General features: G+C 63.9%; 5 protein-coding genes across 11 annotated transcripts; 1 reads left to right on the top strand and 4 right to left on the bottom strand.

Moving 5' to 3' along the window:
* Positions 1 to 9: 9 nt before the first annotated feature.
* On the top strand, positions 10 to 9,132 carry NCAPH2 (non-SMC condensin II complex subunit H2). Of its 7 annotated transcripts, none has more exons than XM_027811470.2 (21): positions 10 to 87; positions 721 to 944; positions 1,146 to 1,247; positions 1,715 to 1,770; positions 3,086 to 3,164; positions 3,864 to 3,935; positions 4,132 to 4,211; positions 4,668 to 4,819; positions 5,173 to 5,262; positions 5,537 to 5,640; positions 5,757 to 5,828; positions 6,027 to 6,093; positions 6,394 to 6,501; positions 7,095 to 7,148; positions 7,563 to 7,633; positions 7,781 to 7,850; positions 7,987 to 8,052; positions 8,255 to 8,307; positions 8,487 to 8,588; positions 8,689 to 8,838; positions 8,931 to 9,132. In XM_027811470.2, the coding sequence occupies exons 2-21, from the start codon at positions 837 to 839 to the stop codon at positions 9,066 to 9,068; spliced, it is 1,794 nt and encodes a 597-aa protein (XP_027667271.1). In that variant the 5' UTR covers positions 10 to 87; positions 721 to 836; the 3' UTR covers positions 9,069 to 9,132. The 7 variants fall into 7 exon arrangements, with proteins under 7 accessions (XP_027667271.1, XP_027667268.1, XP_027667273.1 ...); XM_027811467.2 differs by having other exon boundaries at positions 26 to 87; positions 643 to 944; XM_027811472.2 differs by having other exon boundaries at positions 26 to 87; positions 643 to 944; positions 5,173 to 5,256.
* A 112-nt stretch (positions 9,133 to 9,244) lies between these two features.
* Positions 9,245 to 10,519, bottom strand: LOC129736204 (protein SCO2 homolog, mitochondrial). The gene is made up of 2 exons (XM_055712079.1): positions 10,412 to 10,519; positions 9,245 to 9,999 (listed from the first exon to the last, which is right to left on the bottom strand). Exon 2 carries the CDS (start codon positions 9,990 to 9,992, stop codon positions 9,270 to 9,272), a length of 723 nt encoding a protein of 240 aa, XP_055568054.1. The 5' UTR covers positions 9,993 to 9,999; positions 10,412 to 10,519; the 3' UTR covers positions 9,245 to 9,269.
* Positions 10,520 to 10,587: 68 nt separating this feature from the next.
* Positions 10,588 to 14,026, bottom strand: TYMP (thymidine phosphorylase). Its single transcript, XM_055712078.1, is given in 10 exon segments — positions 10,588 to 10,796; positions 10,890 to 11,030; positions 11,457 to 11,687; positions 12,140 to 12,182; positions 12,184 to 12,303; positions 12,376 to 12,494; positions 12,594 to 12,723; positions 12,931 to 13,029; positions 13,128 to 13,330; positions 13,825 to 14,026. Coding segments are annotated over 10 exon segments (1,371 nt in total). The 5' UTR covers positions 13,952 to 14,026; the 3' UTR covers positions 10,588 to 10,638.
* Positions 14,027 to 15,091: 1,065 nt separating this feature from the next.
* On the bottom strand, positions 15,092 to 17,395 carry CIMAP1B (ciliary microtubule associated protein 1B). Its single transcript, XM_005443484.3, has 6 exons — positions 17,172 to 17,395; positions 16,864 to 17,067; positions 16,671 to 16,772; positions 15,977 to 16,098; positions 15,455 to 15,595; positions 15,092 to 15,341 (listed from the first exon to the last, which is right to left on the bottom strand). The coding sequence occupies exons 1-6, from the start codon at positions 17,278 to 17,280 to the stop codon at positions 15,261 to 15,263; spliced, it is 759 nt and encodes a 252-aa protein (XP_005443541.1). The 5' UTR covers positions 17,281 to 17,395; the 3' UTR covers positions 15,092 to 15,260.
* Positions 17,396 to 18,897: 1,502 nt separating this feature from the next.
* Positions 18,898 to 20,625, bottom strand: LOC102051157 (rheacalcin-2-like). Its single transcript, XM_055710808.1, has 5 exons — positions 20,530 to 20,625; positions 20,388 to 20,477; positions 19,692 to 19,856; positions 19,459 to 19,564; positions 18,898 to 18,965 (listed from the first exon to the last, which is right to left on the bottom strand). The coding sequence occupies exons 1-5, from the start codon at positions 20,623 to 20,625 to the stop codon at positions 18,898 to 18,900; spliced, it is 525 nt and encodes a 174-aa protein (XP_055566783.1).
* Positions 20,626 to 26,536: the final 5,911 nt, after the last annotated feature.

Raw genomic sequence — 26,536 nt, forward strand, 5'->3', positions numbered from 1 at the left:
CGCAGTGACGTCACACGCCCCGCCCCGCGCGTTCCGCTGGGCGGGAAACACAAAATGGCGGCGGGGAGGGGTGGCTGGCGGTGCTCGGTGAGTGTTGGGGTCAGCGTTACCTGGGGTGGGCGAGCGAGCTTGCTGCTGGTGTCCATCTCGGAGCGGCTCGGTTGTCCGGGTGGATTTGTGTCCCGTCTCTCCACGGCTGCCTCACGGGGTGAAAGACGGTGTTAAGTTTTGTGATTCTGGGTTCTGAGGTGCTGCTCCGGTAGTATTCTGCTTTTCTGTGAAGCTGGGGGGGGGTCTTGTCGCTCTTTACAGCTACCTGACAGGAGGCTGCAACGAGTTGGGGATCGGTCTCTTCTCCCAAGTACCGTGGGAGAAGAAAAGGCCTCAAGCTGCACTAAGGGAGGTTTAGATTGGATATTAGGAAAAATGTCTTCACTGAAAGGGTTGTCAAGTACTGGAACGGGCTGCCCAGGGAAAGGGTAGAGTCACCATCCCTGGAAGTATTTAAAAGATGTGTAGATGATGCTTGGGAGCATGGTTTAGTGTAGTTGGTACCATGGGCTTGGTAGTGCTGGGTTAATGGTTGGACTCGCTTTTCCAACCTAAATGAGTCTATGAATTTGTATTTCTACTGAAATCCAGTTGACTTCAGATATCTATGCTAGCCAGCTATTGCCAGATGTCACCTGTACCTAACTGGAAGTGACCTGTAACCTTCAGCTATCACCTGTGGGATCATCTGTCAAGAATCAAGTGGTTTAAAACTGTTTACATACCCCTGGGGCTCTGTCTGGCTGCCGAGGGTGCTGTGAGCTCCTCCACCAGGAACTGCCACCATGGAGGAGGTGGAGTCACGCTTCCTGCACCTCCTGCAGCCCATCCGTGACCTCACCAAGAACTGGGAGGTGGATGTAGCTGCTCAGCTCGGGGAGTACCTGGAGGAGGTAAGGGGGGCCCCCTACGTCCCATGTGCTGGGTTGGGGAGGTTGGGGTGATGCCCTTCAACCCTGTCTGTATGGGGGGACTTTCTCTCTGTGCCCCCCCAGCACGCTGCTGACACTCCTGACTCTTCCCTGTCCCTGTGCTACCCTCAAAGCTAGCCTGTGAATCAGCGTGTCATTTTCCTTCTTTTACCTGTTTTACAGCTGGATCAAATCTGCATTTCCTTCGATAATGGCAAAACAACCATGAACTTCATTGAAGCAGCTCTGTTGATCCAGGGTTCTGCCTGCATCTACAGTAAGAAGGTGAGGAAAGCAGCAGCGGCTGCTGCATCATGGCCTTGCTCCTGTCACCCTGCCTATTCTGCAGTCCCTCAGCCATTAGTCCTGAGGCTGAGCTCCATAGGGGCCACTCTGGGCAGTGCCCCTTGGTTTTGAAGGACGTGAATGTAATAACAACTAATGGAAACAAAAGGATATAAATTCATAATTCCTAAATTCAACCTCTTTATGCGTGTTGGCTTGGCAGCTTGGAAAAGGGGAAGAATTTTGTGTTTAGCGGTTTCTTTAGAGGATCAAATACAAAATCCCTGCTGCCCCAAATCTGGCCTCAGAATGGCTTAAACAGTGAAAAGAATAACAAGATTATCAAGAAACCAAACTCCAGCTGCCTGGGGATAAGATTAGGGCAGTGGTTCATCCCAGCATCAGCTGGAGTAGCTTTTCTGGGAGCTGCTTTCTCCTTCTCCAAGTCTCTGGCTGCTCATTTGCAGGTGGAGTATCTCTACTTGTTGGTCTACCAGACACTCGACTTCATCTCCAATAAAAAGTAAGTAGAGTTCTCCCTGTGCCACAGAGAGGGATCTCTGCCAGGGCTTGGGGCTGCTGCCTTCCAGTACCTTCACTGCCTTGGCAGAAAATGCTGCTATGTCCTTCTGCCTTGCTGCTCTTGCCCTCCATGTTGCAGTAAGGCCCGAGCCCTTCCCCATTTTCTTTCCTGCTGAGGTTCTGTTGCTTCTGCTACCACTGACCGCTCTGCCGCTAGGCAATCGTTGCTTTAAAAAAAACCCAGACAAACCTATTGCAGCACCAGTCTCCAGCCCTGTAAAAAAGTTCTTGGAAGCAGAAGGACTTTTGTGGCTGTAGAGAAGGCCTCTTGTGTGATTGCCTTCAGCGCAGGGAGCCTGGAGCAATGCCTGTCCCATGCGCTGCGCTCCTCTTCCAGTGGCATCATTCTGCAGTTTTCTTGCCGCAGCACTTTGCCATTGCGTAAGGAGAAGGCAGTGTCCCACAGAGTCAATCTTGGCAGAAAATGAATTGTCCTGTGTGACAAAGCAGCTTGTGATTTATTTTTCCCCTTATTGATGAAAGTAAGGCTCTGCTGCTGCAGCCCCCAAGCTGCCTTGTGTAACTTGCCTGGTGCCGGCTCTGAGCATGCTTTGCGCTGAGGAGAGGTCAGCTAACAGCAACCTCCTGTGCCCGGCCTGGGCATTTGGGGAAAGACAAGGTTTTTGTGCTGCACTGCACTCCAAACAACTGCTTGGCTCAAGCCACGCAAACAAGTTTCCTGAAGGAGCCATTCCGCCTCTGCTTTGCACAGCACTGAGCCCCGTTTGTAGGAAATATTGCCAGCTGCACAGGGAGATTGAGTCAGAGGACATGAAAGAGGCTCTGCTTGGGCTGGAGCAACATGAAGCTGCTGTGGAAGGTTCCAAAAGTCTCTGACAATTATTTTTGTGCTGTGGGATCAAATGGAAGCGTTCCCTCCTGTTCCTGTAATGGAGCTTGCAAGCCAGAATTGGCAGGATGTTTTTGTTCCAGCTGGGATTTGTCAGGCAGGCTGAATCCCCTTGTCCTGCAAGCCCCAATTCCTTTGCAGCCCCTGCCCCCCTGCCTCCTTCCTGGGCAGGTGCAGAGGAGCACTAAGAGCATGTGAGCTCACCCTTATTGGGGGAGAATGCTGGTGGTGTGGCCGTTCTATGGTGCTAACAGTCATACCATCACCTCTCTGCACTGTCTGTAGCACCGTGGGACTGCTTAGGGTTGCTGCAGCAGGGTTGGGCAGAACCTGCTGCCGCTTTGCCTCCAGCCCTTTGCTGCTGCCCCAGGCATATCCTGACTGTGTGGTTTGTTCCCTGACTCAGGCGTGAAAAACAACCCAGCTCTGTGGGGCAGGATGGCAAAGACACCGACGCAAGCTTTAGGACTGAGGAAGAGGTGGAGGTGAGTGTGCTGCGTTGCTGTGTGGGGAGCAGAGTGCTCAGTGGCTTGTGAGTGTGGGCAGAGCTGGTCTCTGCTGTGAGGGTACGAGGGGGCTGCCTCCAGCACTCTTGACTGCTGCCATCTCCTGTGTATGCTCCCCTGCTGTTCCCTAGCAGGGAATGTTTAACCCCATGGCTTCCTGCTCTGCCCTGGGCACAGCAGAAGCGCTTGGTGAGCAATTTGTCGCAAGACTACTGGACTGGTCTCTGAGGGACGGGACCTGCCACCTCACAGCCCTCCTGGAGAAGAGCTAGCTCCTGTGCAGCACGTGGGGACCCCCCTCTTCACACTGTGGCTCAGCCTTCCTTCTCTTAATCCCAAACTCGGGCTGTTTCCTCAGGACTCTGTCCCCCAGGGTTGAAGGAGCTGTCGGGGCTGGACCATTTCCATGGAAGTGGGCACCTTCATTCCCTCCTTGCTTGTTTCCTGCCTGTTGGGTGCTACCCTCGCAGTGCTTGCACACCCCAGCCCCACTCCTGTTCTGTGACAGCAGTTCAGAAGCTGCAGCTCTGTTGTCTCTCCTGCCGGGTCTGTCCTGCTGGCACAGTATAGCCGTGGGGGCACCCCATGTCCGCCCCCTGGCTCCAGTTAGGGTCCCTCAGTGGCGGTGTGGCCTAGCAGACCAAGCCAAAGTGACCACTGTTGGGGCTCTCTTGGCAGTTCCTCTCCCTGGATGACCTCAAGGACACCAGCCAGGCAAATGTGGACATGAAGAAGGATCATCAGCCCAACGTAAGAGAAGCCATTCTCCTTTTCTGTCCCTCCCCATGCTGGGGTTTCCCCAGATGAATCCCAGAGGTGCCTGGGGCCAGACACTGGACTGGCCAGGCTCTGCGGGAATGGTGGCTGTGCTGTGCTGTGTGCCTTCCCCAGGCTCTGTCCCAGCCTGTGTGGGGGCAGCCACCCTCCTGCCACCTTACTTTTGCAGGCTGTGAACATTGTTCCCTTGACTCCAATGTGTTTGGTCCCTCCAGAAGAGGCTGAGAAGAAAAACAACCCTCTGTTCAGGTGAAAGCTCCCTTCGCTATGCCCCTTGGCTGCCCCTGAGGCTTTAGTTGGTGTTCCCCCCACCTCATCACTGTAGTAGGGTTGAGCTTTCCTTGTGCCTTAGCCAAGGAAGTAGCACTTTCCCAATTAAAACTGGACAGCGGGCAAGAAGGATAATCCCACAGGTGTGCAGGTCCTCCTGGGAATGGCCTCTGGTGAAGGCAGGGCAGGAAGGTCCCCAGGGAAGGGACAAGCTGGGGCTCTGCCAGGAAATCCAGGCAGGACTTTGTGCCAGAGAAGCTGACGGTGGCCGTTGGGAGGACTGGGACTGATCCCCCCCCAACCCTAGAGCTGGGGGGCTCTGGCTTTGGAGACGCCCCAGCAGGGCTCCCCCTGAGGCAGACCAGCATCCCCCTCCCTGGGCCCATGGAGATCCCCCTGGTCTCAGGGCGTCCCCTGATGGGTTTTTGCCCTCAGCCGGAAAGGGGAGATCCTTGCCAGCCGGAAGGATTTCTGGATGAACACAAGCACTCCGCACGCCACTGGAGCCTTCTTGCTGGAGCTGTCAGGCCTCTCCCCCATCTGCCTGCAGGAGCAGCAGCACAGGGAGGGCCCCAGCACAGAGGCAGGTACGAGGGGGCTCAGGGTGCGGGTGGTCACAGAACTGCCAGCCAGGAGGCAGTGCTGGTGGGGAGGCAGCCTGGGGTGCGTTGCTGGCTGCCTGCCTCCAGAGCCCAGCTCCCTGGGGCAGGGGAGAGGTGGCTGTGGCTTGCCTCAGGCAAAACTACCTGCCAGCAGAGCAGGGCCCCTCATTGCCCGAGATGATCAGGTGCTGGGCAAGAGCAGGGTGCTGAATGCCAGCAGCTGCCCCCTGGCTGCAGGGGGGTTGCTGCCCGTGGCTTTTGGCCTCACCGGGGCTCCTGCAGGCAGGGGCAGCCCGCCTACTGGGGCGGCGGCTTACCTCTCGCCTCTGTCACCTCAGCAGTACTGTCCTGCAGCCTTGACAGAGGGAAGGAGCGTGTGAATGCTGGCATGGCTCCCATCCGGGTGCTGAGCTTCTCTGAAGGTAGAGGTGAGGTGTGCATGGTCAGCGGGCTGAGGGGAGACCCGGCCGTTCGTCCTTCCTGCCTGCGCGTCGGGCAGGGCCGGGTGCTTTCGGGCAGCTGCTGCTGCGCAGGGTGCTCCTGCCCTCTGCTACATGGAGGTAGTCCAGTCCTCTCAGCAGCTTCAGCTGGCCCCTTGGCCATGAGAAACAAAACTCCTCAGGGGAACTCCTTGGTAGATGGGGTGGGAACGGGAGATCCCAGAGGCTTTTACAGCATTTACCCATGTCGTTCCCCCACCAGGTGCTGCAGGTGATGACAGCGGTGGAGAGGGTGACATGCCTGGGGCCCTGGAGGATGATGCAGAAATGATTCCAGCTGCTAACACACACGTCGAGGCCCAGATGGTAGGTGTGGGCAGGGGCTCACGGGGGCACTGCCTCACTCCTTCCCCAGAGCCCTGCTCCCTGCGCTTCGAAGCCTGGTGCCACAGGAAACTCACTGGCTGTTCTGTGTCTGCCAGGGCCTGCCCCAGGCGAAGAGTCGCATGCTGCGGGAGCGAGTCCCTGCTCAGGATCCTAAAGCCCACATCAAGGTAGGGGGGCCCAGAGCCAGGGAGCCTCTCTGAATCCACGTGGGACACTAGGGAGCCCCAGGACATCCCTGCCCCTCCCACTGTGCTGCGCTGGTGCCGATGGTGGGGGGACCCACCGGGCCAGATGGCTCCTGTGCACCCAGCCCGGGGTGCTGCAGGGAGCTTTGCTGGTTTCATCTGTGCTGATTCTTCTGCCAGGAGATGCTGGATCCATGGCAAAGCCTTGACCCTTTCAGTGACACTGAGGACAAGCCGTTCAAGAAAGGTATTTGAGGTGGCGCTGGGGATGAGGGGCTGCTCCATGGGTTTTGGTTTGCCCTGGAGGGGCCAGGGCCTAGCTGCATAGGAGCAGGAAGGCTAGCTTTCCCAGTCACTTGTCTTTCAGTGTCCACAGAGCCACAGCAGGTCTTTCCCAGCCCCATAATGTGCAGAGGGGGCTGGGAGCGGGGCAGTTGCTCTGTCTTGGAGCCTCAGGGGTGGCTGGGCTGCCCTTAGAGCAGTGGCACGGGACTCCCTGCATCACCCAATGCTGCTTGCAGGGCTGCTGATCTCTGCCTGCTTCCAGGGAGGCCCTTCTTGGTGCCATATGGCCTGGATGATGTGGTCGGTGGCAAGCGGAAAAGGAAGGGAGCGAGGAAGCTCCAGGACTTCATGAAATGGTTCTCTGCAGCCTGTGAGTATCGTGGTGTGAGTTTCCTGCCGTGATCTGGCCAAGTTCGTGGCAGGACCCTTCTCTGCCAGGAAGCACCTTGCTGAAACCCTTCTGCCGCGTGTGCTCTGGTGCTGGCCAGCCCCGTTCCCCAGTGGCTTTGGTCCTGTAGCAGTTGGTGTCTCCGCTCTTGTCCTGGTCTCGCGGTAAATGGCATCCCATTTACTGAGCAGGATGCGAATCACCTTCCTTGGCCCAGGATCTCCTCACCTGGGCTCATACCTCAGCCTTAACCAAAGCTTTGAGGAGAATGGGGCAACTTATCTAAGAGGGAATAGATTGGCCAGAGCTTTCCAGCTCAGCAGGGTGTTAAGCAGAATGCGTTCATAGCTGGCACAAAGAGAGTGTTGCATAATAGCAGCTGAAATAATGGTGGGTAGCTTGTGCAGCAGGGGTTGCTGCTGGGGGAGGAGGAGAGGTAAAAGCAGCAGTCCCTCCATCCCCAGAGGTGGTGGGGCCATGCTGGGCAGAGCACGCTGTGTTAGAACTCAGGAGCTGCTAAACTGGAGCTGTTGGTGGCCATCCTGGGAACTTTTAATTGTCTCAATTTTCCCCAGACAGCAATGTCACTGACAGCAAGAAAACCAAGAGAAAAGGGCCGACATTCACAGGTGAGCAGGATGTGGCAGGACCCAGTGGAGAGTCGGTACTTTGCTTCCAGCAGCCGTGTGCCTCCCTGTGTGGGTTTGGGGCTGAAAAGCAGCAGGGCACCTCACTGGGGCAAGTTCTGGAGACTGGGAATCTAGAACAATCTCAGTCCTGTAGCTATCCCTCTTTATTTGGAGGGCAGGCTTGCACACTGCTGAACGAAACTTCCCCTCCACCGCCTGCAAAGCCCCACCTGCGCCGGGGGGCCAGGGGACAAGGGCCTCGGCTTTGGCAGCAGTGGCAGGGTGGAGGGGAAGGGCAGAGCTTGTGCCACGTGAGGAGCCCAGAAAGGCACCCTGAGGGCCATGGTGTGCTGGGATAGGGGCCGGGAGGGACGCAGAGGTGTGCTGCCCAGGCTGAGCCCCATCTCTGCGCAGACCTGGAGGTGCTGTACTGCAAGCAACTGAAGGAGCGGGCAGCGGCACAGAAGCACCTGCAGCGCCGAGGAGTAAGTGAGCATAGCCAGGGGGAGCACCCGGTGCAAGGGGCGGTGCTCCTGGCCTCCTGCCTGCACCCCTGCCCCCACTCCCACCATCCTCGGCACTGGGGGGGCTGGGTAGCCAGGGTGGGGGTGCTCAGGGCTGTTCTCCACCAGAGGCTGCTGCTGTGCGAGGAGCTGGACCTGCTGGAGGAAGAACGCAGAGCTGACTGCGACGAAGGAGCAGGTACTTCGGCACCCCGCATCACCCCCAGCCCCAGCCAGTGATCCCGTCCTGTCCCCTCCAGCGGTAGCAGCTGCTGGGTGGCCCTTGGGAGGGAACCAGGCCCGGCAGGTGCTGAGTGGCTCTCCCCTCCTGGCAGATGACTCCGTGGAGTACAACGACATCCTGCCTGAGGCCCTGGAGGAGCTGAAGGAAGAAGCCCTAGGTGAGCGCTGAGGGTCCGGCCAGTGCCCTCCCATTGGCACGAGCCCCATGGCCTCAGTGGGACATGCTGCCAGCCAGGGGGGCTGCTGCTGTAACCCCTCCCAAACACCCCTGTCCGCCCTTGGGAGCCTCCCCTGTCCCCACTTGGTGTGGAGGGGGTGGCTGTGTGGCCTCGCAACAGGTGACACTCTGCCCTCCTGCAGGTGCCCCTGACCTGGGCTTGCTGGGCTACGAGGAGCTGGTGCACAGGAATGTGGTAGGTGACTGCGACGGGCTGGTGTGGGGACATGGCAGGGATGCGCTGCTGGCAGTGGGCTGGTGTGGGGACGTGGCGGGGATGTGCCACTAGTGGCAGGGGGCTCCAGCCCAGGGTGGGTGCCAGGTGGGAGCAGGCTGCAGGAGCATTTGGGTGCCCCCTCTCCCTTCTCCCCACAGGAGCTGTTCATTGCTGACTCCCAGAAGTACGCACAGGAGACGGAGCTGTCCCAGAACATCCGCTGCTGGGAGGAGAGGATGGGGCCACTGTTGCAAGAACAGGCAAGGATCCATGCGGGCAGGGGGCCGGGGGCAGGCAGGTACCTGTGTGGGTAGGGGGCTAGCAGCCCCCTCCCTGTGCTTAAACCTGCTCTGCCCGCAGGAGGAGCAAGCTGCCTTTGACATCCACAGCTACGGGGACATGCTAGGGAACAGGTGTGGAGCCCTGGGCGAGTGGCAGTCCTTCGCCAGCCTGGTGGCAGGGCAGCCTGCCTTCGAGGTGTGCCGCTACATGCTGGCCTCACTCCAGCTGGTGAGTAGGGGGGCTGCAGGGGGGACTCCTGGGCTCTGCTCCCCGCCCCCCAGCCCACCCAACTGTTTGCTCTTCCTCCCCTTTCTCCCCAGGCCAATGACTACGTAGTGGAGCTGGCGCAGGGCCCAGGGCTGGAGCAGGCAGTGGACACCATGCAGCTGCGGCTCCTCACCCACCAGCGAGCACACGATCGCTTCCACACCTTCCAGCCCCCCTCCGCCTGCCCCTGAGCAAGGGTCTCCCCTGAACATACCCTCCCCCGCACCCTTGACAATAAACCCAGGGGCTGGTAAATGCTCTGCTGTCTTGGGGGATCCAGGCGGAGGGGGAGGAAGCTCCACCCCTTGGGGCTGGCAGCTGCTCTGGGGGGGGTGGCCAGGGTCCCCGGGGCTGCAGGAGGCGTTGGTGGGGCACAGGTGCGTTTATTGTCCTCACTCCAGGACTGGCTCATAGCTCTCCATGTGCCGGCGGACGCTATGGGCGATCTGTGCATCCGTCTTGTTGCGCCCGTAGTAGTCGAGGAAGAGCCCGTCAGGGCCCAGCAGGTAGATGAAGATGGTGTGGTCCACGATGTAGTCGCCCTCCTCGTCCTTTGGGCCGGCGCTGGCGTAGACGCGGTAGGCGCTGCTGGCCGCCCGCACCTCCTCGGGGCTGCCGGTCAGTCCCAGCAGCCGCGGGTGGAAGTCCCGCACGTATCGCCCCACGGCTGCCACGTCATCACGCTCGGGGTCGACGGTGATGAAGAGGGGCTGGACAGGAGGCAGGCCTGGCTCCCGCTCCAGCAGCCGGACGGCCCGGCTCAGCTTCTCCAGCTCCTCGGGGCAGATGTCAGGGCAGTGGGTGAAGCCGAAGTAGAGCAGCACCCACTGCCCACGGAAATCGGCCTTGCACCGCCGCCGCCCCTCTTGGTCCAGCAGCTGGAAGTCGCCCTGGCCCAGTGCCAGCGCCCGCAGCTCCTCCCGCCGCCGCGCCCGCCGCTGCCGTGCCTTCTCCTCCCGTAGGTACAGCCAGGCTGCCCCCGCCGCTGCCCCCGCCGCTGCCACCACCGCCACCCGCCGCCCCAGTGGCAGTCGCCTCGGGGCCGGGCTGTGCAGGGCCCGCGGCGTGGGCAGGCGGCACGGCAGGCGGAGGGCCGGCAGCAGGGCCCGGAACATGGTGGGGCTGTGGGGAGGGGGAGTGAGCCCCTCCCCTCTGCCCTTCGCGTCCCTTTTGACCCCACACCTCCAGCCTCCTGCCTTCTGACCGCCCCTGCTCTGGCCTCTCAGCCTCTGCCCTCTGCGGCCCTCTGACTCCTCAGCCCCCTGCTTCTCCCCCCGCCCTCTGTCCCCCTGCTGCCGTTGGACACCTCAGTGTATGTCCCCACCTGCCCTTTGACCCCTCACCCCGCCGCTCCTGCCCCAGCCCTCTGACCCGCTGCCCCTGCTGCCCTCCGACCTCCACCCTGTGCCCTGTCGCCCTTTGACCCCTCCTTTCATCCCTTTTGCTGCTGACCCCCTGCCCCTCGCCTCCAGCCCGCCGCAACTTCCCACCCGCGCCCTTTCACCCCTGCAGGTGCCCTCCGCCCGTCGCTGACCTTTGCCCTCTGACCCCGAGCCCCGGCCCGCCTGCACGCCCGGTGCGCTCCGCGCCGCCACGAGCGGAAGGGGCGGGGCAGAGGAGCGCGCACGCGCACTGCGCCCCGCCCCGCCCGCCGCCGGCTCCCAGCCTGCACGTCCCGCCGCGCCGCCGCCGGGGGCGCCCGACCCTCACCCGGCCGCGGGCCCGGCCCGGTGCGGCGCAGGGCGCCCCCCGGCGGCGGCGTCAGCGGGGGCGCGGGGCCCCGGCGGGCAGGATGGTCGCGGCCAGGCGGGGCGGCGGGGCGCGAGGCGGGCCCGGGGCCAGGCACAGCGCGGCCTGCAGCGCCCGCCGCGCCGCAGCGCACAGCGCCCCCTCGTGGTGCACCCGCAACCAGGGCTCGCCTGCGGGGGAGGCCGACCGTGGGCGGGGGCCGTGGGGGGCCCGGCCCGGCCCCGCCGGCGCCCCCCGGGCCGCCCTCCGCCCCTCCTCGTTACCTGCCCGCAGGCGCTGCCCCACGGCCACCAGCAGCTCGGCGCCCACCCGGGGGTTGACGGGGTCCCCGGCGCGCGCCCGGCCGGCCCCTAGCTCGTGCAGGACGTGGGCCAGCGGCAAGGCCTGCACCCGCTGCACCCAGCCTGGGGGGGGATGGTCACGGCGGCGGCAGGGGCCGGGCAGCCCCCGAAACGGGGGGGGGGGCGGCATATGGGGTGTGGGGCTGGGGGTCAGGGACCCAGAGGCATGCAGGGGGGCTGAGGTGTGCGGGGTGCCCCGTGCACAGGGATGCGGGGCAGGGGGTGCAGCCGGGGACCCCAGGAGGCAGGGAAAAAAGCCAGGGAAGCCCTGGGCATCCCAGAGGGTGCTGGGGGGGGCGACAGGGGGGCACAGGGACCCGGGGGCACTGGAGGAGCCCTTGGCCTCTCAGAAGGGGTATGGGGTGGGGGGCAGTGTGGGGCTGGGGAGGGCAGGGTAGGGGGCTGGCGAGGTGGGCTGTGAGGCAGGGGAGGGGGCTGTGGGCCTGGGGAGGGCAGACCCCATCTTACGTGGGCAGACCCACGGCTTACCTCCGCGCAGTGCGGGCAGCTCCTCACGGGTGCCTGCCTGCCCCAGGACCTGGCGACGCTCCGGGGGGCTCCCGGCACAGAGGCGGTGGGCGATGTTGGGGGGCACCCCCTGCGCCCCCAGCATGGCCTCGAAGGTGCGCAGGGCCGAGCCATCATCCAGCACCCGCGCCAGCTGCTGCCGGCCCTGCTCCTCCGCCGGGGCCAGCCCGCACTGCCACAGCAGCAGCCCGCCTGCGGGCCCAGGCTGGCACCCCACCGCTGGGACCCCTGTCCCTGGGGCTCCCCCCTGCCCCTGGGACCCTTCCCCACCATGCCCCACTGCTGGGACCCCTGCTCTACCATCCCACTGCTTCTGGGGACCCCATCCCACCACCACCTGGGCACAGTGGGGGGCAGAGCGTGGCAGGGGTGAAGCACCAGCTGTGGGGAGTGGGCTGAAGGTGGTGGGGAGGGTGGGTGTGTCAGGGGATGGGCAGGCAGGCTGGGGGGCATGGGACAGGACCCGAGGGGGGGAAGACAGGGACCAGGGCCAGACCCCAAGGCTGGAAGGGACAGGGCTGGGGGTAAGAGGGACCCTGAGGTTGCAGGGGGTGCTGGGCTGGGGGAAGGGACTTGTGTGTGGGGCTGTCCCCCCGGCCATGCGCCCCCGTGCCCCTCCCACACCCCCTGTGCCCATGGCTGACCCAGGGCAGTGACCAGCTCCCGCAGGTCGGGGGGCCCCCCCCCCCTCCAGGCATTCCAGGGCCTCCAGCACCTCCAGCGAGCTGCCCACGCAGCGGCCCAGCGGCTCGTCCATACGGCTCAGCACGGCCGCCGTGCGGATGCCCAGCTGCTCGCCCACCACCACCTGCGGCAGGCATGGCTGAGCAGGGGGCACATGGCCCCGAGGCTGGGGGTCTCGGGTGGAGCAGGGGCTCACCAGGCTGTGGGCCAGCTCCTGCGCGCTCTCCTGCGTGGGGCACAGGGCTGCGCTCCCGAACTTGACGTCCAGCACCAGCGCCGAGAGCTGCTCTGCCGCCTTCTTGCTCAGGATGGAGGCTGGGGCCGGGACAGCCTCTCTGGCCTCACTGCCCTCGTCCCACTGCCTGCCCCCCCCCCCATCCCCACGTGCAACCAGGGTGCCTGCCTCCCCTGTACCTGTAATGAGGGGCAGGCTGTCCACGGTGGCAGTGACGTCCCGCAGGCTGTATAGCTCCCGGTCGGCTGGCACCAGCTCCTTGCTCTGCCCCACGATGCAGCAGCCCACCTGCTCCAGGATGCTCTGCATCTGCGGGACCACTGGTGCACTGCATCCCCTCGGCATCCCACACCCCATCAGCATCCTGTGTCCCGTCGGCATCCCACATCCCTTCAGTGTCCCATGTCCCGTGGCCATCCCACATCCCCTTGGCACCCTGCATCCTGTTGGAGACCCTGGCCTCCTCGAGGTGTGCTGCAGGGTGACTGTGGTGGCAGCCACGTCCCCATCCCTCACCTGCTCAGGGCTCTGGGAGACACAGAAGCCGGGGATGGCCTCCAGCTTGTCCAGCGTGCCCCCTGTGTGGCCCAAGCCCCGGCCACTGATCATGGGCACCTGCAGGTGCAGGGTGGGTGAGTGGGTGGGTTGGTGGGGCACGAGGACCCCTGCCCAGCCTTGTCTGCCTGGCCCAGCCCCCCCCCTTCCCCACTCACCTTGCAGCCACAGGCAGCCAGGGCAGGGGCCAGGGCCAGGCTGACCTTGTCCCCCACACCACCTGTCGAGTGCTTGTCCACCACCAGCCCCCCCCAGGCGGGGGGCCAGGCCAGCACCCGGCCCGAGGCCACCATGGCCCGCGTCAGCGCCAGCGTCTCCACCGCATCCATGCCCCGCAGCCGGATGGCCATCAGCATGGCGCCTGGGGGGCATGGGGGTGGGTGAGGTGATCCCCCCCACCCCGCTCCCTTTTCTGGGCCCTGCAGCCCCCCAGCTCCGGCACCCCTGCCCCATCCCAGGGGTCTCCCCCTCATCCCTGCAGGGCGGTCCCCAGCTGCATCCCCTGCCCATGAGCCCCTTCTGCATCCTGGGCCTTGCCTTGCTGTCCGGTCCACCACCCTCCTCTGGGTCCCCCACTCCAGCTGCAGCCTCCCCCCTGCCTTGGCCGTGTTCCCATGTGCCCCACTGTGCTGGCCTTTGCTGTGTCCCTCTGCCGGGTCCCCTGGCCATGTCCCCAGCCCCCCTCCAGGTCTGTCCCAGCCATGCCTCCTCCATGTTCCCCACCACATCCCTGTGCCACAGCCCCCACTGTGCCCCTGGCTGTGCCCCTCACCATGACCCCTCCTTCTGCCTGTCCCCAACTCCATCCCCTCGGCACATCCCTGGGCTGTGTCCCCCACCCTGCCGTGTGCCCACCGATCTGGCCCTGCTGCACGGTGCCCTCTGTCACACCGCGCACAAAGCTCTGGATCTCCTCATCCTCCAGCTGCTCGCCATCCCGCTTCTTGCGGATGAGGGCTGGGAGGGAGGCCTGGGCAGCCATTGCTGGTCTTGCACAGCTGGCACCTCTGTCCCACGCAGCTGGCACCCCGGTCCTGCGCAGCTGGCACCCAGTCCTGCACGGCTCGCAACCCGGTCCTGCACAGCTTGCACCTGCTGCTGCGGCAAGGAGGAGTCTCCGGTGCTGGACTTCGTCCCCAGGGCAGTGGATGAGGCTCAGGCCAGGCGGGGAGAGGTCGGGGTGGGGGGGGGGCTGGGCCCCTCAGGCCCCCCACTCCCCACATGACAACCCCAGGCGATGCCTGAGGGCTTTGCATGGCCACACCTGCCCAGCTGTTGGCATCCCCACCTCCAGTACCCACAGCTCCCACAGCACCCATGGCACCCACAGTTCCCACAGCACCCATGGTATGTGCAGCACCCGCAGGTCCCATGGCACCCGTGGTACCCACAGCTCCCACAGCACCCATGGTACCTGCAGCACCCACAGCACCCTCAGCACAGGGGGGAGTCCAATGGCACTTTACCGGTGAGTGCCCCCTCCCTGGCCGGTGCTCCCAGTGCCAACCCACACCCTGAGGTGTACCCTCCACCCAGCCACTGGGGTGGCCTGCCTAGGGGCTGAAGGCTGTGGTGCCACGGAGGGGGCTGAGTGCCCAGCATGGGCACCTGTGGTCAGAGCCAAGCCCAGGTGGCAGCAGGATGGCCACAGCGGGGGGACACCAAGGGAGATGCAAGTGGCAGTCCTGGCACAGCAGTGGGGCCACGGCACTGTGGGCAGAGTGCCCCAGCGGAGGCTCACTGCTGTCCTGTGCCCTTTGCCCAGCTGGGACAGGAACAGGACGGGGACAGAACAGGCAGTGCCTGTGGCAGCCCCCCTGCGGCTCAGGGGTCATGGCTGGGCAGCTGGGGATGGTACAGGGGTGGGATGGGGACAGGAACAGGATGGGATGGGGATGGGATGGGACAGCGTGACCAGCCAGAAAGTGCCAGCTGGGTGCTCTGGGCAGGTGGTGGGGATGGGGCTGGAGCAGGGACAGGGCTGGTGTGGGCAGTGCATCCTCCATCCGCAGCATGCACTGCCCCAACCGTGGGGCTTTGTGGCCAGAGCTCAGCCCTGCTTCCCTCCTCCATGGCCTTGCCAGGGTCTCCTCCAGGAGAGGAGGGCACTGCTCATGGGGGGCCAGCACTCCCCACCCGCCCTGGGATGGCCGCAGTGTCTGGGTGCTGCTGCCCAGCCCCAGGTGGGTGACACGGCAGGACACGAGGACAGCAGGAGAGCCTCTGGCTGCAACGCATCGATCTCTTGGCACTGGTTGTCTCCATCGCTCACTGCGGCCCCACACCCCCCCCTAGTCAAGCACATCCACGATGAGGGGAGCCAGGTAGTCCGAGTGCCGGATCCCGAATGTCAGCCCCCGCTGCTGGCCCTGCTGGGTGGGACAGACAGTGACGGTGAGGGCCGGGGGTCTCGTGGACCCTGTCCCCACCATTACTGGCATCCTCTGCGCTGCCCGTGACACTGGGACCCCTGGCAGCCCCTCACCTGCTGGAGGTTGTAGGCACCGGGTCCAGGCTTGGTGGTGGTGTCACCAGGGATGGGTTTGCGCGCCAGCATGCTGTACTGTGGTGCCCGCCGCTTGTAGACGTCGGTGTCCACCACGCGGTAGCTGCAGGGCCCCGGTGTCTGCGGGCAGAGGGTGTGGTGACATGTCCCCCGGTACCCAGCCCCTGCACCCGTCAGCTCCCCAGCACCCCGGCACCCAGCCTCTGAGCCCCTCAGCCCCCTGGCACCCCAACACCCAGCTCCCCAGCACCCTCACACCCAGCCCCTGGGCCCCTCAGCCCCCTGGCACCCCAACACCCAGCTCCCCGGCACCCCAGCACCCAGCCCCTGGGCCCCTCAGCCCCCTGGCACCCCAACACCCAGCTCCCCGGCACCCCAGCACCCAGCCCCTGGGCCCCTCAGCCCCCTGGCACCCAGCTCCCCGGCACCCCAGCACCCAGCCACTTGGCACCCAGCCCCCAGGACCTTCAACCTCCTGAGCCCTAACCCCCTGCTGCCCACCTTGCACAGGTCCTGGTAGAAGGCACCAACGTTGCTGCGTCCCGGTATGGAGTAGTTGGGGGCCGAGCTCTTGCTCACCACACGGGGCCCCAGCATGGGGGGCAGCTGGTAGGCTGCGGGCCCTGGGGGAAATGGGGCTCAGCTGGGCCCTGCTGGGGGGCCAGGTTGAGGTGGGGCAGTGGGGGGTGAACCCTGGGGAGGTGGGGAGGGAGGGCCCTGCCTGAGGGTGACGGGGAGCTCAGCCCAGGGATGGTGGGGGACCCAGCCTGGGGACGATGGGGGGCTCAACCCAAGGATGGTGGGGGATCCAGACCAGCCCAGGGATGATGGAGGGCTCGGCCCAAGGATAATGGGGGGCTCAGCCCAGGGAAGCTGGAGGGCTCAACTCATGGATGATGGGGGGCCCAGATGACCCCAGGGATGATGGTGAGCTCAGTCCAGGGATGGTGGGGGACCCAGACCAGGTCAGGGACAATGGGGGGCCCAACCTGGCCCAGGGAGGATGGTGGGGGGCTCAGCCCAGGGATGGGGGGGGGGCAGACCAGACCAGGGATGATGGGGGGCTCGGCCCAGGGATGATGGTGAGCTCAGTCCAGGGATGGTGGGGGACCCAGACCAGATCAGGGACAATGGGGGGCCCATCCTGGCCCAGGGAGGATGGTGGGGGCCCCAGCCTGGCCCCCATCTCTCCTACCTGGTGTCTGCTGTTTGGAGCCCTGCTGGGTGCGGGAGCGGAGGGAGCAGGCGGGCACGGAGGGGAAGGCCACCCTGCTGGCCCTCTCCGGGGAGTAGCAGCCTGGGGAGCAGGGGGGAAGCTGGGCCATGGGCACAGCTGGGGGGTCCCCAGCCCTGCCGGCCCCCTGGGGGGCTCCTGGCCCCTGCCTTACCTGGCCCAGGGGTGCGGATGGGTGGCAGGTCACGGGGGCGGCCATAGATGGAGAAGGCGGGGGTCCCGTCCTTGCCCTTGGCGGTGGTCCCAGGGGGCAGCAGGTATGCTGGCCCCGGGGAGCGCTCCTCCCGCTGCCCCCCCGTACGCACCCCGAAGCTGTAGGCAGGTGCGCGGCCGCGGGAGGGGTCATGCAGATGGTAGCCTGCGCAGGCGGGGTGCTCGGTGGGGTGTGGGACGCCTGGCTTCCCAGGCCCTGGCACCCCACTGGCACTGTGGCCCCCCAGGCCCCCTGTGGCCCCGACTCACCGACGTTTGTGGGAAGCCCATACTTGGGCCCAGGGCTGCTGTAGAGAGCGGCAATGGGGCCCCGGGGGCGGTGGGGCCTCCAGCTGCCCACCCAGGCGCTGGCTGACATGGCAGACCCTGCTGGCAGAGACGATGTCCCCTCAGCCCCAAGTCCCCGCCCCAGCCCCACCGCCTGCCGGTGCCCACCACCCAAGTCCCCTTGGCGGAGACGTGGGTCTGTAGCCTGGGCACCAGCGGCCATCTGTGGGCAAGGAGCTGGTAGCATGGTGACAGTGGCATTGGTGTCACAATGGTTGGGGAACTCCGGGGCCTTGCACCCCCCGGCACCCCCTGCTCAGCACCCAGGGGTGACAGTCCTGACAGCCACAGGGAAGAAAGCCCAGCACCCTTTGGATACAGCCCGCGGTGCCCCATGGATGCAGCCCCCAGCACCCCATGGATACAGCCCACAGAGCGTCATGGATATAGACCCCCCAGTGCCCCATGGATACAGACCCCAGAACCTCATGGATACAGCCCACAGCACCCCATGGGTACAGCCCCCCCAGTGCCCCATGAATTCAGATCATCCAACACCCCATGGATGCAGCCCCCAGCACCTCATGGATACAGACCCTAACATGCCATGGATATAGACCCCCCAGCACCTCATGGATACAGCCCGCAGCACCCCATGGACACAGCCCCCAGTGCCCCATAGGTACACCCTCAGTGCTCCTTGGATACAGCCCCAGTGCCCCACGGACGCACCCACAGCCCCTGGGGTGGTGGTCCCGGCAGAGCTGAGGCGCCTTACCCCAAGCGGTGCTGAGCTCTGGCCGGGCACTCCTATCCCAGTTACTATGGCATCTGCACAACAAACTGTGCTGGGCAGCCAGGACGGGACCGGGAGGGGGACAGGAACGGGGGCAGCACAAGCAGGACATGGGCACATGGGGGATGCAGGCAGCCTTGGGCATGGGGCTGTCCTACTGCAGGAGAGGCTGATCCCAGGGCACAGGTGTCCCATGGGGCCATAGGGGGTCTGTGGGATTGGGGGGCTTTGCTGGGGGTGTTGGGGGTCCCATGTGAGCCATGGGGGTCCTAGGAGGGATCGTAAGGGTCTCAGGGGGGCCATAGGGGTCCCATAAGAGCTGTGTGACATCCCACATAGGATCCCTCCAGTAGAAACCATGGGGATCCTCTTGCATGGGGGTCCCACGTGGATCACCTACCGCCTTGGGGGACTGTTGGGCATCACAGGGGTCCCACACAGGCCACTGGATCCCTCTGAAACTACAGGAGCCCCACTGGCGTGATGGGAGTGTCCCAGAGTCCATGGGGGTCCTGTGGGGTGTGCCACAGGGCTCACCCTGCCAGCCCCAGCTCTTCCTCCAGTAGAAGCTCTCCCTGCCCTGGGCTGCCCAGACCCCTCTCCGTCCCTGTCCCTGCACCCGGTGCTTGGTGGGTGACCCCAGCACCACCGGCCCTGGCTGGGTCCCTCCCTCCCCAGCCCCACGGCACTGTGGGGCAGTGTGGGATCCAGAGCCGGGCAGCGAGGCCCCAGGCGCAGGGGATGAAGGATGTGCAGACCAGGTTGGGCTCAGGGACCTTTACTATGGCCAGCAGCCAGGCTGCACAGGCAAGGGCAGCCGGCAGGAGTGGCAGGCAGGGGTGGCAGACAGTGGTGGCAGGCAGGGCAGCAGATAAAGGCAGCGTGGCTGGCGCTGGGGGACTGCCCACGGCTCTAGGCGCTGGACTTGCAGACGAAGGGTTTTCTCTCAGAGCAGGCGTCACTGTACCACGTCATGAAATCTGGAAGGGAAAGGGGCTGTCAGCCTCCCGGGACCCCCATGGCTCCTTTGGCATGGCCACCCTGTGGCCCTGCCATCCAGAATGCAGCGTGGGGCACACAGGCTGCGTGTGTGCATATGTGTGCAAGGGCTGTCTATGTGTGCGCATGGCGTGTATGTGTGCATGTGTGTGTACGCACTGTGCATACATGTGCGCGCAGTATGCATGTGTGCACGTGTGTGCATGAGGTTTGTGTGTGCATGTGCATGCAGCATGTGCGTGCACTGTGTGCATCCATATGTGTGCACAGGGCGCAGGTGTGCATATGTGTGTGTTTGCTCCTGCACAGCACGTATGTGCACATGTCTGTGTGTGCGTGCATACCCAGGTGCCACCTGCCACCAAGGGCTGCCCAGCTGTGGCTGGTGGCTGGGGACCCTGATGGCCATGGACACTGGTGGCTGGGGTCACCTGATGGCCGGGTCCCCGATGCCACCGTCGGGGCCATGCTCACCGGCGCCATCCTGCAGCGCAGCACAGGCTCTCCTCCTGGGGCCGGGCTGCTGGTGCCAGGAGCCATAGTCCACCTCTGAGCTGTCTGACCACTGCCAGCGGCGGCTCTGTGGGGCGGGCAGAGGGTGACGCCTTAACCCCTTGGCTGATGCCACCAGCCCCACTTGAGGCTGCTGAGAGTGGGTCTTGGGGGGTCCCAAGAAAGTCCCAGCTCTGCCCCAGGGCCACACTCACCCCCAGGGGACGGTGGAGGCCAATCCATATGCCATCATCCTCATCCTCCTCCTCACTGTCCTTGCCAGGGTAGGAGGAAGAGAGCAGGGCAGCAATGGCCCGGTGCTCCTCTGCGCTGTGCACCGAGGCCAGGTGGGTGCTGGTGCCAAAGCGCTGGCAAAAGGCCTGTGGCAGTGACGGGAGGGTGACACTGGACCCTGACCTGACCTGACCTATGGTCCACAACCCCAACCCCTGTTCCCAGACCCCAAACTGGGGCTTGGAGGCTGGTCCCTGACCCCAATCCTTGGTCCCCAGCCTCCAAGCCCCAACCCCAGCCCCCAACTCCTGGCCCCTGACCCCAAATCCTGACCCCCTAGCCCTGGTGCCCAACCGCTGGTCACCCGCTCTTGGATCCACCAAGGATGAGGGTGGCAGGAGTGATGCTGTGGCCACATGGGTGCACAGGGTGCCTGGAACAGCCGGAGGCTCTCCCTTGCACAGGGAGCTGTGATGCCACCATGGTGGCAGCTGCTCCCTCACGGGGCCAGGACATCTTTGGAGAGGAGTATCACCACCCTGGGAGGCGCTGGCACCCCAGTGCCTGGCCCTGGAGGGTGACCAGCAAAGTCCAGATCCCTCCTGAGCACCGTGGGGCACTGTGGCCATAGAGGGTCACCCCCAAACCCATGTCCCCCCCGCCCCCCATTCCCTCACCTCTGCCCTTCTCCAGCTGAGCTCCCTGGGGAAGAAGCTGTAGCACCCCTCGTTGAAGGGCACCCAGCCCCAGGCGCAGGCAGCCAGCTCCTGCCCTGTGGGGAAGGTAGGAGGTCAGGTAGTGGGGAGGAGTGGGGGGCACTGCGGTGTCCCCCCCACCCCGGCACTCACCGCGCAGCCAGGGGACAAACAGCAGGCAGCCCAGCAGCCCCAGCCTCAACGTCCTCGTTGGTTCCATCAGTCCCTTCCCTAGGGAGGGACAGCGGCAGGACAGGGGGTGCTCAGGTCCCTGCTGAGCCCCCCACCCTATGGGTGCTCTAGCCCCCTGCCCAGCCCTCCTGTTGCCAGGCTTAGCTGGGCTCTGCTCTGGGGGCTGTGCCCGGAAGCAGGAGGGCCAGGCAGGACGCTCAACAGGGGTGCATGGGGCCCCCCCCAGGCTGGCAGTGTTGTGGTTGCAGCAGTGGGTGCAGGGGAGCCCATAGGGTGCAGCTGGGGGTGTGTGTCAGGGTGCTCCAGCGGTGCTCAGGGGAGCAGCAGTGAGATGGCATCAGCAGGGAGGGGAGCAGGGTGCAGGGGTGCGGGGGATGTGGGTGCAGAGTGTGGGAGGGTGTGGAGTTACAGGGATGCGGGGTGCAGGATGGAGAGTGTTAGGTGTGGGGATGCAGGAATGCAGGGCGCAGGGGTGCAGGCTGCAGGGTGCTGGGTGCATGGGTGCAGGGCGCAGGGTGCAGGGCACAGCGCAGGGCTGCAGGGTGCAGGGGTGCAGGGCATGGGGTGCAGGGCGCAGGGCACAGGCTGCAGGGGGTGCAGGGTGCAGGGTGCAGGGCTGCAGGGCTGCAGGGCACAGGGTGCAGGGCTGCAGGGACTCCTGGGATGCTGTGGCTTGCAGGCTGAGACAGGGGATGCCTTGCAGCCAGGGCACCCGGATGCAGGAGTGCAGCACCCACCCACCCCCCGCCATGTGGCCGCAGGGACTCACCTGTGTCCCTTCAGAGCTTGCAAGGCAGCAGGGGCTGGCTCGGACCCTCTGGGGAGCTGGGCAGCAGCCCTGAGGGATTTTATTCCCGGGCAGGTGGGGAGGGGTGGCTGGCCCGGTGTGCCATGAGACACCCAAAATGTCATCCCTGCCCCAAAGCAAACAGGGCCGACGCAGCCAGGCCCCATCGACGCACACGGGCAGCTCAGCAGTGCGTGGCCCCCGCTGGTCCCTTTGATGGGGTGCCCATGGTGGGGAGGCCCCGGCTTTGCTTTCATCGTCACCAGGGTGGCCGCGCTCGGGTGCCGGCGCAGGGCCAGGGATGAGTCTGGCCAAGATGAAAAGAGCTTCCCCGTCCCTGCGTGTCCTGCTTTCGCTCGTGAGCAGCAGGAGCGGCGTGTCCCCCAGTGCTGCTCACGCAGCCACAACGCCACCACTGCCACGTGTTCCCTTGGCCCTGTGCTGGCACCCAGGTGGTGGCAGCACCCTGGCCTCTGGCATAACCAGGGAAGGGTGCTGGCAGCTGCCATTCCCTGATGTGGGCTGCCCTGGCACAGGGAGGGGCACCCACAGCTTGGGCTGTCTGGGGGGGCTCTTCCTGGCTGGGCAACAGGGTGGGCTCCCTCGCACCATGTACTCCTGGGACACGGGGTGGGGGATGCCCAGCTCCATCCTGGGACACAGAGCAGGGATGCCCAGCTCCATCCTGGGACACAGGACAGGGGATGACCAGCTCCATCCTGGGACACAGAGCAGGGATGCCCAGCTCCATCCTGGGACACAGGACAGGGGATGACCAGCTCCATCCTGGGACACAGAGCAGGGATGCCCAGTTCCATCCTGGGACACAGGGTAAGGATGCCCAGCTCCATGGCAGGACACAGGGCAGGGATGCCCAGCTCCGTCCTGGGAGACAGGACAGGGGATGCCCAGCTCCATCCCAGGGCACGGGACAAGGGATGCCCAGCTCCATGGCAGGAGACAGGGCAGGGGATGCTCAGCTCCATCCCGGGACACAAGACAGGGGATGCCCAGCTCCATCCCAGGACACAGGGCAGGGGATGCTCCACAGAAGGACACAGTGACAGGGGTCCTCCTCATCCTGGCTGCAGCCCTGGCCCCTCACCCTGGCAATGACACTGGGGGCTCCTGCAGCTCCTTGCCACTGAGGCCACCCCCCAAGTGCCAGCCCATGTGAGCAGTCCCACAGCCATTCACAGCCCGGGATCAAACACCTCCGCACAGCATCAAACCCGCCGCAGGCCCTGTGCCAAGGCGACCAGCACAGCAGGAAAGCACCGGCACTGTTGGGCTGAGGGGGGCTCCAGCCCCTGCCCATGGGCTTTAGTACCCAGCCAAGGGGTTTGGCACCCAGCTGTGGGGCTCAGGGTCCAGCTATGGAGTTCAGCACCCAGCCGTGGGGCTCAGCATCCAGCTGTGGGGTTCAGCACCCAGGTGTGGCATTCAGCACCCAGCCACAGGGTTCAGCACCCAGGCTTTGGCACTGCCTAGGCAGCCTAAGGGTGACCCAGTTGTAATGGAAACATACTGGCAGGGAAGGGTCCCCACTTATCTGGGAGCCTGCGGCGTCCTTGATAAGGACAGCAGAACTGGTGATAATGAAGAGCCCTTTCAGGAAAGTGGAATTTGGTAACAGCCGTGCCAGGAGCCAGTGACCCTTCTCAGGCACAGCTCGAGCTGGTGTGGAAGGTGTGACTGCATGCACAGGGATGTGTGGCAGTGGTGGGGGGACATGGAGGGGGCCACAGGTGAAAAACACCCGGGTGGGATGGAATGGGGTCACGGAAAGTGGTGATGGAGAGGAGAGGCAGGGATGTGGAGGGGAAACCAGGTATGTGGAGGGGAAACCAGGGATACAGGGGGTGGACACAGGGATGCAAATGGGAAACAAGGGATGCAAAGGGGAAACTCAGGGATGCAGCAGGGGGAGCCAGGGGTGCGGGAGGGCAAGCAGCTGCCTTTGGGTCTTGGTTGTGTCAGAAAGCAGCCTCAGCCCTGGCCTTTCAGGTGTGGGTGTGTAGGTGAGCATGGCCAGTCTCAAGGGGAGATGATGGAGGCGATAAATGTGCCAGGAGCTGGGGTGGGGGGACACCCTGATTTCAGTTGCAGTAGTGGGATTTTGTTCCCCCCCAACCACACCACTGCCTGTGCATCCATGGGCAGGGTGCTGGAGCTGGGCCAAGATGGTGGTGACGGCGATGGAGGGTGTCAGACCCACTGCACAATGGCCCACGTGTCTGAAACACAGCGGGCAAGAGGGAACAGCCTGGCCAAGCTGCGTGTGGTTGTGCTGGCTGCCAGGCAGGCCCATACACAACATACATGGGCACCTACACAACAAATACAAATGTCTATACAACATACGCTGGCCCCTACACAACATACACAGGCCTCTACACAGCATATATGGACCCCTACACAACACATACGGGCTACACAACATATGTGGGTGCCTACACAACACATACAGGCTTCTACACAACATACACTGTCTCCTACACTACATATACAGGCTCTTACACAGCATCTATGGGCACCTGCACAACATACGCAGGCCCCTATACAACACAGATGGCCTCCTACACAACATATGGGCCCCTACACAGCATATAGGGCTGCCCATACAGCGCACACAGGCCCTGAGGCACTGGGGGCTGGGGCTGCCCGGCAGCTTCCATGCTGGATGGGGAAGGGTGCACCAGCCCAGGCGGGCACTCAGTGCCCCCCCATTACCCTGGGGCACGATGGGCTCCGTGTGTTCCCTCCCAAGCCCCCTGGGGCTCCCCAGCTCCTTGCTTGTCCAGCACATTAGCATGGGGCCAGGCAGTGACATACATGGGCAGCAGGCAGTACCAGGGCTAAGAAGCCTTTCCCTTGTAATTAATTTTAAAAATTTATTTATTTAGTTATTTATGCATATAAATATAATGATTGGGTCATGTCTAGTGACAGCAGCGATGCTCACTCCCTGTGCCAATCACACCCAGGCACGGCTCCAGCTCACATGTGAGCCCCAAGCACTGGCCTGCGCTGATGCGGCCCTGACACCTCAGGGACCTCTGGTAATTAATCCCTGATTACAAGCAATGATAGTTTTGACAGTCCGGAGCTCTGGCCCCTGGCATGGGGTGGGTGAATAACAAATCACCAAAGGCACCGTCATTCCATGGGTCCTAACTCCGCACACTGTGGTTCACAGTGTAACAGTTGGCCAAGCACTGAGGGTAACTGGGACCAGCGTGGCAGCGGGCTGGGGGGTGCAGATCACAGCCCTTGCCACTCTAAGCGCTCACTGCTCTCCCAGCCCACTCTGTCCACTTGGCCAAGGTGGTGATGACCCCAGGCAAAGCTGTCCCACTGGCTGCAGACCCGGCCAGTGCTGGCTTGGTGGCACAGCCCCTGCAAGAGCCACCCCGGTGTCAGACCCTGGCACGTCTTGCTCCTTTTGCACCTCAATCTGGAAATTTAACATTTCATTTCTTGACTGTTGGCCCATGCGTGATGAGCATGGAGAGTGCAACCCCAGCAGAAGGACCAGTCGTGTCCCACCAGCATGTCTCTGTGAAGCCTCCAGCCTTGGCCATTGCAGCACACAAGCCAGCTGCTGTTGGCATTTCAGCTGCACAGGAATGATCCAAACTGCTCCTCCAGATCCTCGGAAGGACCCACAGCCTGAAGCCCAGTCCCTCTCAGAGCCAGCTCACTCATGACGCTGGCCTTGGGCCATCTTTACGCTCACAGCGGGGGGTTGTGTTAATGCACGCTGCCCACTGGTTTCACACTAGTGGATCTCACCACACGCAATAGGAGGGACGTGCCAGCCAGCAGCAGGTCTCACCAAGCAGCCCAGTGTGGTCCCTGCCTGCAGTCTGGCAGCTGCCAGGTCATGGCCATGGTGGTGACTACCAGACCTGGGTGCATGGCCACGGTGCGGCTCGGCAGGGTGAGCACTTGTTTGTGCTGTCAGGTGGTGCTTTGCGGTGTCGCAACTCAAATAGAGTCACTGCCCATAGTGCTTTTGTCCCAACAGGTCCCGTGTCCCTGTGGGTCGACTGGTGGGACCTTGGGGGTCACAGGAGCAGCACTGGGCTGGGCGTAGGTACAGGTCTGCACCTGTAAGTGGTCCAGCTCCATGGGGCGGCCAGCCTCCATCCACATGGATCGGGCTGCAGGATGAGGAGCATGTGAGTGACCAGGGGGAGCTGCGCCTCTGCCCAGGAGGTGCCCTGACCCCCTCAAGCACCTGCTGACCCCCATGTGCCCACCCCCCCCGCCCAGCATCCACAGAGCAGGTGGTGGAAGTGGTCCAATAAATCTGTCTTCAACTACAAGCACTGGGCATTGGGACAGCCCGACAGCCAGTGGGACGGACAGGGAGCGCTGTAAGGGGCTGGACAACTGGTTGGGAGGGCCAGGTTCTGTGGGACAGGGTGGGGCTGGCCTGGCCAGGACCCCCGGGTGCTGCTGGAGGGTTGGGGTGGCTGGTGGTGAGTGGAGGCTATGGAGGGGAGTGATGGAGATGGCGGTGATGGAGGGGAATGATGGAGATAAAAGGTGTGATGGGGGTGGTGATGGAGATAAAAGGTGTGATGAAGATGGGGGGTGCTGGAGGGGGGTACTGGAGGGGGGATGCTGGAAGGGGGTGCTGGGAGGGGTGCTGGATGGGGGTGATGGAGATAAAAGGTGTGATGAAGGTGGGGGGCGCTGGAGGGAGGGTGCTGGAGGAGAGAGATGTAGACGGGTGATGGAGATAAAAGGGGTGATGGAGATGGGGTGATGGAGATGGGGTGATGGAGGGAGGGTGGTGGAGGGGGGGTGCTGGTGCTGGGATGATGGAGGGGGGATGATGGAGGGGTGCTGGAGGGGGGGTGCTGGAGGGAGGTGCTGGAGATAAAGGGTGTGATGGTGATGGGGGGTGATGGAGCGACGGTGATGGAGGTGGGATGATGGAGGGAAAAGGGGGTGTGCTGGAGGGGTAACAGGGCTCAGGTGAGTTGCTGCCCTCCCCCCCCCCCGCCATGCCCAGGTTTCTATTACTGGCATGACTACCCCTGCAACTACAAGCTCCCCTTCCTGTGCCAGCACCAGCTCTGAGGGGTGGCTGGTCCCATGGGGGTCTGAGTGTGCCCCCATACCACCCTCCCTGCCCACT

This window comes from Falco cherrug, chromosome 5 (genome assembly GCF_023634085.1).
Source record: "Falco cherrug isolate bFalChe1 chromosome 5, bFalChe1.pri, whole genome shotgun sequence".
NCBI lineage: Eukaryota > Metazoa > Chordata > Aves > Falconiformes > Falconidae > Falco > Falco cherrug.